The 14,341-nt window shown below is 34.3% G+C and overlaps 1 protein-coding gene across 1 annotated transcript in view; it reads right to left on the bottom strand.

The window, feature by feature from the left end:
• The window catches only part of LOC150092299 (folylpolyglutamate synthase, mitochondrial-like), a 110,232-nt gene that overhangs the window by 80,228 nt on the left and 15,663 nt on the right, over positions 1–14,341 (bottom strand). The window contains exon 4 of the mRNA XM_090414970.1: positions 12,630–12,744. Within this exon, the coding sequence (XP_090271096.1) occupies positions 12,630–12,744 (115 nt within the window). The remainder of the gene's footprint in view (positions 1–12,629; positions 12,745–14,341) is intronic.

The following is a 14,341-nucleotide window of genomic DNA, read 5'->3' as shown; positions in this document are numbered from 1 at the left end:
TTCTTGTTTAAAAACCCAAGTGTAAGCAAACAAAGTTTGCACTAGATCACTTGTATTTAAAGGCTGATAACTTCACATCAATTGCCTTAGTATCCCTTAATGCAAAAGCAGGCATCCTTTTGGACATGTATAATGCTATGCATTATGGGGATGGCCACTAGCTGACTCAGAAGAGATACCAAGAGTATACAAGGTAAGTGATGTGAAATCATTAGCCATTATGTGAAAAAAACTTACTCACACGCACACACACATATATATATATGTGGTTAATTAATCTTCCAGTCCATTTGATATTTACCAGTGGTGTCGCGTGCCCATTTCAGTTGGGTGCGCTGTCGTGGCTTATGCAATCAGTGCTACAAAATTCACATCAGTTTGACCATATGATTGTATTTTTTATCAATGTATGAAAGTTTTAAGAGCGCATAGCACATCTTAATTGGTCCAATGCAATTAATTGTGGGATAACTTTGAATATATTAATTTATCAATTAATTGTAACCAAATTTGTTAAGAGTGGGGGATAATGTGTTCGTTTTAAGATACTGTATATCGGAAAATAATAATGAAGGAGAATGCAACATTTTAATTACTCAAAGTCATAAAATTTGGAAGAGGACGAGGAGGCTTACCACCCTCGACTACAATACTGTTTCCCCATTGTAAATATGGGCAAAAAAGTTTATTGAAAATTATATATTAAAAACTTGTCTATATTATATATATAAAAACTTGCCTACTACGTCAGTTCACACATGCAAACCAAATGAAACACAGAAAATAAAAACAGCAACTCATGACAAATGACAAGGTTTAATTAGATTAGATGACACAATAACAAATCACAGCCTCTAGGTGCTAATGTCTCAGATTTCACTTCTGTTCGGTGGATGAGCATACCCCTGGTTTTACATAAAATATAAATTCAACAAACTACCTAATTTATTCTCATAATTGCCATGAAAAAATCCCTTTGCTTCTCTTGACATCCAATTAACAAATTGGTGAGTAAAGTTGTGAGCTGTAATCCAATACTGGTCAGACCAGAAACCTGTAAAAGAGTATTTTAACTTCCTTTACCCTATAAGTGAAGCTTCTTTCAAGCCTACCATACAGATAGGTTTATGTGCTGATGTTTATTCATAATAGTGGGTCATAGCATAAACAACACTAGGAGAAGAAGAAAAAAAAACATAACTAATTCACTGAGCTTATTAATATTTTGTTGATTTTCTGTACAATATCTTCAGAGGGCAAATTATAACTATGACCAGCATACAGCAGTAAAATAGACAGTTATATGAACAATTCAAATTCTAACTGAAAAAGAATTGATGTCCTGACATGGCACCTTCTAGGAGGCCAGATAACCTTAAAGTTAATTTGGAGAAGTCAGGCTATATACTTATGTTTCTCTCGCATTCTTAGTGTTGTTTATACTGTGAAGCACACTATTTAAACCAACCACATTCTGAATTCATGTTGAAGTTTCTGGAATAAAAACTATGTACAAATGGAATGAAAATAAATAATTTAATAACTATTAAAAACTATTAAATTAAATCTTTACACACTGATGTGCACCAGCTCAAATTGGCATTATTAAAGGCACAATCAGTGAAGGCTTCGAATGCAATGACCTAAACAAAGGCAGTAATGTGTATGAAAGGTGACAGTGTACAACATGAGCTGCTTCCAGGAATAGTCTGTGATTTTTAAACTAGATCTGTATAGTAGCCCAGCTTTTTCCACCTGAAGAAATGGTCTTCTACCAAGGCATGTTGTGTTAGTCTACTTTTTGATTGCCCATACTGAATATACTTTGAGCAGTAAAAGTAATTAACTTGGAGGGGGGGGGGGGTTGTTTAGGAACTGTAAAAAGTTAGAGCTTATGGTACACACAGTCAAATGGCAAAGATATTGCCTACATAGCTCAGCAATACTTTGGGCTTGAGAGTTGCTGAATTTAGTGCTGACGTTTTGAAAAATTCCTCATATAAGTTAGCAATAGAAGGTGAAAGTGGGAGCCAACTGCTGCACCTTTAATTTAAAGAGCTGGATATTCCAGCTATAACACCTTTAAGGCAATGTTTAAACAGACTGCAAATATCAGGAGAAAATATTTTGGAAAGGAGTTCTAGTGCATCAATAAGTAATCATTCTCTTCCAACTGAAGGATATATACACTGCTTTTATAATCTGTATGGAGTTATTACATAAGATGATGTCTTGCCAGTGTGCTTGTTAAAATAGGATGCCAAATGTTTGGCAAATTTATAAGGAGATGGAGGGGAAATAGATGGCATTAATGATTGGGTGCAATGGGGGCTCCAGGTTTGTGGACTTTAAGTAGCTCTATAAGCCTAAGCGTGTGTGTGTGTGTGTGTGTGTGTGCGCGCGTGCGTGTAAAAAAAGATTTTAACTCGTGTCTTGGTGCAGTATGACCTTTGTTGTTCTTGCACCATAAAATCACAAATCAAATCAATCAATCATTCTGCGGTAATCTTTTGATGATGGCTTCAATGTTTGCCATGATCTGAGAGCATGGGATTTTTCCAGAGCAACTGTATAATTTAAGCCTTGGCTTGACTTGAGATTTATCTTTATTGCAAGACTGCTGAATTTCCTAATCAAACTTCTTTTATTATCACTAAATATTTTCAATTCATTTTCAGCTAAGAGAAATTCAATGAATGCCCAAATATCAAGCCTCAACTACACAGCATTTTACATTGAGAATATTAAGTATCTGTAGGCATTTTGTATTTGTCCCTTTAGCAAAGATAGGCTGTCTTTTGTATAGATTTCGAGTGCTCGTGGGAAGCAAACATTTTGTTTAATCCCTACACATTAGGAACCAGACTACTGTTTCAACCATGTTTAAGAAAAATAAGTCTGTAAAGGAATATAGCACATACCTCGATAAGTGCTTTCATGCCTTTACTGGCAGCATTTCCATAAAGTTGTATTTCCATACCTGTTGTAGTGATTCATGTAGTTTCTGGAATGAAAATAAATAATTTAATAACTAAATTAAACATTTACATGCAAACATTTTGCCAGCTCAAGCTAGCATTATCAGAGGCACTTTGAAGATATGCTCTGTTTTGCTCAGTGTCTGACTCAAAAACCTAAAGAACAAGGACAATCATGCGTATGAAGGGTAACAGTAACACTCTCCATGGCAATTTTCATAGTTACTGCCAATAGAAAGATAGAGCAAGGCACCAAACTTTGTGAAGGATTATCCCATTAGTTCTATTGCAGTTAACTGGGTTATGCTGAACATGAGCCACTTCAGGAAGTTGCCATGATCTGCAACAGGATATGTGTAACAGCCTGGTTTCCTTCCATATGAAATGGTCTTCTTCCAAGGCATGTTATGTTAGTTCACATTTAGGATGCCCCATACGGAATCTACTTTTGGTGTTCTTTTCTTCTTACCAAGGTGGTCTGTCCTGTCAGTCCAAAATGACTCATGTTCTACATAACACAATTAACTGCAACAGAACTGACTGTGTAATCCCAGATAAATTTAGGTGTACTGCTCTATCCTCCTGTAAGCAGTAATCTCAGGAGACTGCTGCATTGAGTGCTACTGTCACCCCTTTATACACAACTGTTGTCCTTGTCTCTACATCATTTCATTCCCAGTCTTCACTGAGCATGTCTTCAAAGTACCTTTGATAATGCTAACTTGAGCTGATGAAATGTCACGTGTAATTATTTAATTTAGTTATTAAAATTATTTTCATTCCAGAAACTTCAACATGCACTACAACAGTTTTGGAAACTTGAATATGGAAATACTACCATATTCTCAGCTTTACTAGCTGTCTCATGAATATGATTCCTGAACTTAAAATTCCCTATTAACCTAAATATCCAAATCCTTGTATCCATTAACTCTTTGTAAAACTTGTTCATTAAACATGCATCTGTATAAAACTACTTTCTTATCAAATTGCATATGCTTATGTTGATCTGCATTATGTTTTAAATCCCACTTCCTGGTCCATTCATCACTCTTAAGATCATTCATCAAAACAGCTACCTGCTCTACAGATCATCATCAAAAAGAGAAATTTTCCTCTTAATATTAGAACTTAAAATCACTTATGAACATTCTAAACAACAAAGGTTTTGATGAATCTGGAATACTCCTAACCACCTAGCTTTTAGATGACCCATCCAAACATTTCTTTTTTGGCATTATCCTCTCAGCCAATCCTACCAAGTCATGCACCCATCTTGTACATTTTAATTAGCAGGTTCTTATATGGACTATTATCAAAGGTTTGATAAATTCACATAAATCACACCACAGCCATGATCTAATTTCACTCAACCTCTTCAGAAAAAAAAAAAAAAAAGCAGATATGTCATAATCTATCTTTCTGAAATGAAAATGTGTGGGCTAAACAAGTAATCTATATCAAATATATCCTGAATACGATTAATAATTCATTTTTCAATTACCTAATCATTAATAAGACAAACAGTCTGAAATTCTCCATTTTTAACTATCAGCTAAATCAGCTAACGCCTTTTTATTCTCGTATATATAGGGAGTAGGCGAGGCCATTTTTAGCCCTATCTAACTTTTGGAGACTGAGTAGGCAGTTCAATCTCCACTCGTACCCAACAGAGATAGCTGGTCCAAGGCTATCACTAATTAAGCGGCACACAGTGAAGAGTGATGGCTCAACAAGTGCTGCCATCTCGTGGTCCCTAACCACTCGTATTTTAATGTCTGAAATAATGTGGGTTCTATGGTCGATTTTCTTGAGATTACGGGACGAAAAACCCGAGTTTCTGGGAGAAAAACCTGCTTGCCCGTGCCAGAGATCGACTAACTCGGGAACCTGTCGAAAAAAGCTCAGAAAAATTTCCTCTAGTCGCTGACTAGACTCGAAATCAAGTCTTCCTTCGTGCAGTCAAATGCCACATCCACTGAGCTACACAGGCTCCATTTTTAACTATGATGCAATAAACCATCCTTGTAAACTAGTTATTGCAGTCAGCTATTCCCACTGTCAGCAATATTTTGATAATCCAAAAGTGGATTGTTTAGTCCTAATCACTACCAAACTAATCCTCATTTGTAACACCCTTCCTCTCCTATTATTTTATTATGTTACATTTTGTCTCAAGCAGCATTTCATCTTCTAATTGATCAGTGTTTAGATATACATTCACAAAGTACTTATTAAATTCCTCCACAACCATAGCTGGATCATGCAAAATTAATCCCAAAAGGAACTAATCATGCTTAATTTGTTTCTATCCTCACTCATTTTATATCATAAAACCATTTTGGATTATCTTAGCATTCCTAGCCAGCTGTAACTCAAATATCAGCTTACAACCTTAATTAATAATTTAATGGTTTATTAGCTTTATACTTTATTTTTTCATAGTTAACATTATACAGATAGCAGTTTTTTTATATATATCCTTGAGGATTTGGTTATTCACCTGGCAGATTTAAGATCTGTTATGAAATTTACTTCTCTAATAAATTTAAACATTAAATCAAGCAATATGCCCCACTGGTATTTTTCATTAATGATTAATGAAAAATACCAACCTTGCTGAAAACTTTCACCAAGGCATTTCACAGAGTACTGCATATGAGATTACCGTATAAATGGAAACATTTGAGAACAAAAACGAGTAACATGGATAAGAGTGTTGCTGAATGATGAATGATGGGTAGCAGGAAGTAGTGTGAAAAGCAGGGGTCGCCAAACTTCTTTGACCGTAGACCCCTTCAAGAGTTTCTTGACTTTTTATTGACCCCTATATTTTACTATTACATACTTATAATAGGACAAGCAAAAAAAAAGACGCTTATGTGAGTATTTAGATTGTTTATTTTATAGTTACAGTTATTGTATGTATAATATAGTATATATTATTATATTGGCTAATGTCAAAGGGATACGTTTTTGACGTCCTTCTTAACATTATATATTTGATAGGAGGGATAAATAATATATAAAATATAAAATTTAATTTAGATAACAAAATAACAATAATACAATCTTCCTTATATATATGAAAATAAGACTTTTATTAACTTACTATACAATTTACTAACATTGTCAATGTGAAGGGTGCATTTTGTGACTCTTGACAAGATTAGTAATGCTGAGTTCAAAATTAATAAGTTTCAGCCTTAAATCGCCACAGAATTCTATATCTAGCTTATTTCTTTGTTTTGTTAAAATGGAATTAACATGGCTGAAACCAGCTTCAACCATGTATGAGCTTGGAAATGCAAGCAAAAAGGGGAGTATCACTTCAGAAAGTTTTGGATATTTTTCTACAACATTTATATTCGTCCAAAAGTAACTTAAAGTCCTATTTTTAAAATGCATCTTAACTTCAAGATCAACTGACAATTCAATAAGTTCATCTTGTAATGTATCATGCCATTTTCTACAGATATTTTCAATATCTGCAGAAAATGGCATGATAGCCCAATCTGAAATGTGCATGTTTTCAAAATCTGAAAAGCACAATTTAAAATCATCGCTCAAATTTTGAAGATGTTTTGTGTATATTTCTAAGTCTTCATCTTTTACTTCCAATTGCCGTAGATTCGAAAAGTACTGAAAATCTTTTCGTAACAACGATGATTTAAATAAGGCTAATTTAGTCAAAAGCTGCTTGTAAAAGGCTAATTTAGCTCATCATCATCATCATCAAATTCCTGCCATGTAGTCTCAAGGAGTGTACAGGATATGATAATACTACATGAAAAAAATTACATCATTACTAACTTCCTAACTACAATTTTCCTCCAAATCAGTCTGTTACTTGTCAAGACTCCAACATTATCAGATCTTATATTTCTATCGTCTAAGGCACTTTGTACCACATCAATCCACCTATATCTTGGTCTTCCTCTGGGTCGTTTTGCTGCCAACCTGGCAGAGAACACTTGTTTTGCTAATCTTTCCTCGCCTATTCTGTTTAAGTGACCATACCACCTGAGATTAGCTCTGCTAATGACTTCCTGGATGCTGACAATGTCAAGTTCTTTCCTAATATCCTCGTTTTTAATATGATATTGCCATTGATGCCATCTGTTCACGCCTGTAATTTAGCTTGGAAGCCTAAAAGAATCGTTCAAGCTTGAATAATTGTGACATCTTTACCTTGTAGATGGGTCTGTACGTCATTAAATTTTGAAAATAAGTCTGCCAAGTAGAAAATATGATTCTTATTTCTCTTCAGTTCATCACTCAAAAACAAATTAACATCTGTAAGAAACTCTAGGATTGAGTCAAACTCAACAAATCTTTGTAGATTTGCATTTCTAGACAATCATCTTACTTCAGTATGCAAGAGTAATTGGTTTGATACTTCATTTTTTTCACAAAGTTTGGCAAACAATCGCGATTTAAGAGGATGAGCTCTAGTTTGATTAATAGATTTAATACACACTCTTAGAATATCATGCAGTTCGTCACTGAGAGTTTTTGCCACCAAATGGTTTCAGTGCAACACACAGTGAATAGTATGTACACTTTGAACTTTTTCTTTCAGAAAGATAGTGAAAACTCGATAATGGTCCACCATTGCAGGTGCGCCATCTGTGGCAACTGCTGTTATATTAGTAAATGGAATATCATACTTATTTAAATATTCCTCCAATCACTGAAAAATTGTCAACCCCATTCCATCACTTTCAAGATATTTTGCAAATAAAAATTCGTCAATAATTTGATGTTTGGTTTTAGTATAATATCTTACATAAGCCATAAGAATAGAAGAACTATCGAATGTACATTCATCAAGTTGGATGGAGAACTTACTATTTTTGAGTTCTGATACTACAGTTTTTTTCTACATCTTCAGCCATTTCACCAATACGTCTTTTCACGGTATTCGCACTCAATGGTAAGCATTTTAAAACAGGGCCAGAATCTTTTTTCATTATGGTTTCAATTACTTCTTTGATTGTAGGTATAACAATGTCCTCTGCAATTGTATATGGTTTTCCTTTTTTTGCTATATTAAAAGAAATATTGTAGGAGGCTGTTAATCCTTGTTTATTGTCAGCTTCGGCAGGTGCTTTCATAAATAATTTTATAGATGGTTGATGTGTGTATTTCTCTTTCAGTTCTTTAAAAAGTGAAGATCTTTATCTTTCTTATCGGGATGGAGTCTTTGAAGATGATCTTTCATTTTTGCTGGTTTCACTGCATCGTTACTAAAAGTTTTTTCACAAAGAAGACACATAGGCCTCGTTTCGTTTCTTAATGAAGCAATAAACCCAAGTTTCAAATATTCTAACGAATATTGTCTGCATTTCTTTTTAGAATCTGAAGCTGCCATTGTGGTTACTGGGGGTTGTAACAATAATTAAAACTGAAGTCAGTAAGCAAAAGTAATAAGTCTAAATAATATACCTACTCATGTATTTCTATAGGATGTACAAAACTACCAGCCCTGCTCAACTCTTCAACATAGAGAAGTGTTTAGTTTGTGAATGAATAACGATTGAATTATAATATGTATGTTGATGAATTTTAGAACATTAACGCTCACTTGTATGTCGATGCGCAAAAATGAGACTGGGATCGAATATGTGTAAGTATAAGTAAATAAGCAACCATGCATATGTTGCAATCTAGCTCCCGCTGAGGCGGCTGGGCAGGAACCACCGATAACTGTTTATTGGTAAATACGTCATTTTGGCCTACTTGATTGGCCTCCGTAACTATTTTCATGACCTTGCTCCATCTTACAGGTCCTATTCATGTCACTATTCCCACAATTCACTCTTAATTGTGAGTCATTCAGGATGGAGGTAATCCAAGTTAACCAAATTAAATATTACCCGTACAATGATGTCTTATACTTTTCTATCAACCCCCAATCAATCTCTGAGCCCAAATCAACCCCTGGGGTCGATATCGACCACTTTGGCGACCACTGGTGTAAAGGGACAGACTTAAGAATTGACGTTCACCTGTAGTGCATCACAAGGCTTCTTCTCAGAACATTACTGTTCAATTTGGATATTAATGATTTAGTTATTTGTGGTCAAAGCTAGAGAAATGGGAAGAGATCTCCACATAGCTTTCAAAGAATGCAGAGAACTAACCAGGCTTTTGAACCAACTTCCAATCCTTACCTTCTCATGATGCACTCTATTCTTAGATATCCACCTGAATGTTGTTGTTTGGCATAAATATCTGTTAAAAGAACCCATCATATGGTCTGTCTTTTAACTGCAAGTCTGTTGATAGCTTTCTCATTGATTATGTGTTAAAAGTGACAGAAGTTGGATAATTATCCTTCAACTTTACAACTAATGTATGAGTTTCACAGGCTTGGTGTTCTTTCACCTTCTCTTTCATTCTATATATCAATAGCTAGTTACCTGCAAATCTAATTCACAGTTTTCTTTATAACAGTCACTAATCTTTCTCATATGACAAACTTTGCACTACACAAAATTACTAAATTGTGATCCTGAAACCTTTCTTCAAGTGGGTTGTGATGATCTTATTAATTTTAAGGTTAGCAAAAATTCGATCCTATTCTGTTAATTCAAAAGGATTTGTTTGGGGGTAACTTCAACCTCTGATCTTTCTTGGTATAATGCTTCCACAGCACATCTGGAAGAACAATGAGACATTACACTCTCTCCAGAAAACAATTGAATTTGATTCTTGTTATGACAAGAGGAATCTTTACTTGGACTTTTATTAGTCAATCATTTCATATGGAAACTGGGGATTTTCATCTGGCATACAGGTAAATCAGCCAGAACACATGCAACTTACACAAAAAATATGATTGGACAGTAAATGGCATCATGAGTAGATAGTGGCATACTGTGAAGGAGGATCAAATGGTTAGAAGTGAAGAATGCCCTCTATGAGTTCTTGAACTTCCTTGGAGGTATTAAAAATAATAATAATAGTTATATTACAAATATCACCTAATCAGCATCCAAGACATTAATTTTCTCTTTCATTCAAGATGTTACTTTAATGTCTTGGGTGAACCTCTGAAAACTGCTAAGTCTAGATAAATCACAAATCTGTCCAACTAACTAAAGATGTTCACAAATACCTATCACAATGGAATTAGAATCCAAGGTCTATAAGTCAGAGAGTAGAGATGTTATCTACAGAGACAAGGCTTGAAAGGCAGAAAAACAAAAGCCAACAAGATTTTGCAATAACTGGACCATAACTCCAGTGAATTTAAATCTTTCTTCAAACACATGGATCTTTGATTAACTTTCATCCATCCATAAATTACCGAATTCAAATTAAATTGTTTTAATTGTTTTTAAAATATGCATATCATGTACAAGAGGTGCCTAAGAGAATCATTATCACTTTTTTTTTTTTTTTTTTTAATCATCATCAAATTCCTGACATGTACCCTCAAGGGGTGTACAGGATATTATGATAGTACTACATCAACAACTTACATCATTACTTTCTATCAAAAATTTTCATCCAAATCAATCTATTATTCTGTCAAGATTATCAGATCTTATATTTCTGTCTTCTAAGGTAATTTTTACTGTATATCAATCCAACTATAACTTGGTCTTCCTCTGGATCTTTTTCCTGCAACCTGGCATAGAACACTGTTTGCCATGCTGCTTAGGTGACCACACCACCTGAGATTAGCTCTACTAACACATTCCTGGATGCTAACAATGACAAGTTCATTCCTAATATTCTTGTTTTTGATATGATATTGTCACTGATGTCATTTGTTCATGCCCCTAATCTTTCTCAGGACTCTCATATCTGTGGTCTCTAGTCTTTGGTCAAGTGTTTTATTTCTAATCCAGGCTCTTAATCCATAAATTAAAATTGGTTTGAACACTATCTTATATATAGCTAATTTAGTTTTTGACTAATTTCTCTTATTATATATAAATTTATTCAATTGACTTCCTACCATACCGGGTTTGTTGATTCTGTTGTCTATTTCCACATTTAATTTGCCATCTTCACTAGAAATTGTGCATAAGCAGATGAAACATTTTACTTGTTCTATAGGTTCTCCAGTCACGATGCAGTTGATAATTTTAATTTTTCTGCCTATTTTCATTGCCTTTGTCTTGTTATTGCTGATTTTCTTATCAAATTTATTACAACAGTTATTCAATTTAGTCATTACTCTACTTGATATTGCCTGCCATTCAAGAAGATTAATCTTGTATTTTGTGCTGAATACTATAGCTACTCCTTCTTTTCCTTGATTGTTATTGCCTAAATATAACATTTTGTATTTATTGCTTAGAAAGATCTCACCAGTGTTTGCCTTTTTTCGCTTCAGTCACCTCTCTTCTGTTGATTTGGTACTTATCCAATTCCTCAGCCAGCTCCATTTCTTTGCCATGACTTCTTATGTTGATAGTACCGATTTTGAACTCTGGTGATGTTCAGTTTGGGTGCGTTTCAGGATTTTTTCCACTAGCTGACTTTTTGCTGTTCGCCGTGGCAAAAACAATGGGGAGTCTCGTTTAACCGGGTGATGTCCCAGATGGCATGAAATTCTGTCATATTGTACCATCATTTTATTTGTGGTTTAAGCCAATAAGAATACAATTTGGTCAGCTAAATCCCAAATTGCCAGCCCATCCTCGTTCATTCAGTATCTAGGTAGATACCTAACAGGGTGCACCACGAGAAGATGAGGACCGGACATTAGGTCAGAGGCCGTGTTCAGTTCGCCGCATTCCTTTAAAGGCTATGTGGAGGTCTCCTCTCCTCTTTTTTTTTTTGAATCCTATTCCAAATTACCTTTGATTAATGCATTAGGCTGGATGGCCTGTTACAGCAAAAACTAAAAACTTCGTCTTATAAAAATTTTGTTAGGATAGGATAATCAAGCTTTTTTCTGCTGTCTGTATATGTATGTATGTATGTGTTCTCGAACTGATTGTGGAGGAATGTATATGTTATCTGTTTTGTGGGGAATGAAAAGCTGAGTTTCTGGAAAGAAAAATATTACAATATTTTTATTGCCTGTATAAGCTCAGCTACCTCACTTCATACTGACTCAAATATTAAATTTTGTATCCTCAATGGTATTCAGACCTCACTTATAGGTCTTCATGTTATTAATGTAACATATTAGCAGAAAGTTACTTCTTATAAATGTGTGTCAGGCCACTGAGTGAAACAAGTTAGGAAGACTTTCTGCAATTAAGTTACATTTAATATTGATATCTAAAACTTAAGTCATAAAGCAGTTCTAACTAAAACTAGAAGTAGAAATTTAACAAAGTTATTTTGACAAAACTGTGTTCAGAACAATCCCCCCCCCCCACCCAGTGGTATAGATTCAAAGCTTCAGAAATTTAGTAATTTGCCAAAGATAACTCTTTTTCTTACTTACCAGATAACACACAGTAACAAAAACGTCACTATGGTCTCATTTTTTATGAGAATGAGAGCAAGCCTGTACAATGCAAATGATCTGAAGAGTAAACTTAAATTATAATGTACAAGTGTTTTTTCGCCTAATAAAATACTTCTAAACAAAACATGGTCGCATTGAACATGTTTAGTATTAAAAAACATCATTAAAAAAAATTACATGAAAAAATAAAAATAAAATTAAAGGAATACCAGTAAAGATTCTAAGCTGCTATAAACTTCCCAAAAGTAAGTTGCAAATGCTTCTCTAGAAAGTGGCTGTCCATTAATGCGTATTCTTTCTCTTGCTGCTATCAAATGTGGTGAACTGTGCATTAAGACAAAAAAAAAAAAAAAACTGTTTCAATCTTTGCAAAAGTATAACAAAGAACATAATATGCAAGAATAATATACAGTTTATTTAAGATATACTACAACAGTTAACTCTTGATTCAAAACATAAGTTATATGTTTGGATATATCGTGCAAATATTATCTGCAAGTATAGTTATATCTTGCAAATATATCTATTTGCAAGGATAAAAAAATAAGAACACCATGGTGGACACAAGTAATTAAAGAAGCAGTCTGGGAAAAGAAGAAAGCATATCAAAAGCTCCTAGCAAATAAGTTGGCAGATACCTAAAAGAATGCAGAGAAAAATGTAAGAGCTAAGCTGTGTGTGTAAAAGTAACTAAACATAAGTCATGGGAAGACTTCGGTAAGAATATAGAAAATAAATATCAGGAAGGTGACAAAATGTTCTGGAAGCTTAGAAATGGAGGAAAGAATACTGTAAAAGGAATCAAAGATGATAACAGTGACATGAAAACTGAAGATAAGGATATTCTAGATGTCTGGAGTAATTTCTTTGGTAGACTTAAATGAACCAAGCAGCGACAGAACCAAACTAGAAAATTTTCAAAAGGAATGCAAAGAGGAGTACATATCAATACATGTGGTAGAAAAAGCCATCAAAAACTTGAAATGTGGAAAGGCAGCTGAAGTAGATGATATTCGACCAGAAATGCTCAAGTATGGAAGTATAAGTTTTGCAGTGGCTACATTACATAATTCAGAGGGCCTGGTTAGAAGGTTGAATTCCCAATGATTGGAGTAGAGCTCTCATAGAATTTGTCTATAAAAAGGGAAATAAAACTGAACATGAGAATTACAGAGGAATCTGTCTACTAAGTGTTCCAGGTAAGATTTATGCAAGCATACTTGAAAAAAGGTTGAGAAAGTTTGTGGAAGAGAAACTTGGAGAAGAACAAGCTGGGTTCAGGCCAAACAGACATTGCCAAAATCAGATTTTCACTTTAAGAGAAATAATTGAAAAATCGGGAGAATATGACAAGGATCTGTACTTAAGTTTTGTAGATCTGGAAAAGACATACAACAAAGTGCCCAGAGACAAACTTTTCAAAAGACCAATTATATGGAGAGAATGGAACATTATACAGAGCAATACATAGTCTATATTTACCATATTTGCCAGCATATAGCACTTTTTTTCTTTGAAAATAGGTCTGAAAAACAGGGTACGTCTTATATGCCGATACTCAGTTTTTTATTACTTTCATTTCTGGAAATTTTCTCTGATCCAAGTTATACGATTTCTTTCTTGCTTCCTTGCGGAATGTGAGAGCATTCCAGTTACATAGAATTCAGTGGATGCGCATGCACTGTCATCGACAATCACAGCTGTGTTCCTATTCATTTAAACTTTCCAATTGTTGTCGGGGTTGTTGTGAACGGTAATTTCTACCATTAAATTTTCTCTAAATTTCTTGGCAAATTATGGCTGAAAAACGTTGGCATTGCTACAATATTACATACAAGCTATGTGTGATTGTGTATGCTAAAGAACATGGAAACAGGGCTGCAGAAAATAGGTCTTCTTTGAAAATAGGTCTGAAAAACAG

This window comes from Typopeltis vanoorti, chromosome 26 (genome assembly GCF_054136105.1).
Source record: "Typopeltis vanoorti isolate ZY-2024b chromosome 26, IOZ_Tvanoo_1.0, whole genome shotgun sequence".
NCBI lineage: Eukaryota > Metazoa > Arthropoda > Arachnida > Uropygi > Thelyphonidae > Typopeltis > Typopeltis vanoorti.
Note: the sequence above shows the minus strand (reverse complement) of the source record. Positions and strands in the feature narration are given on the sequence as shown.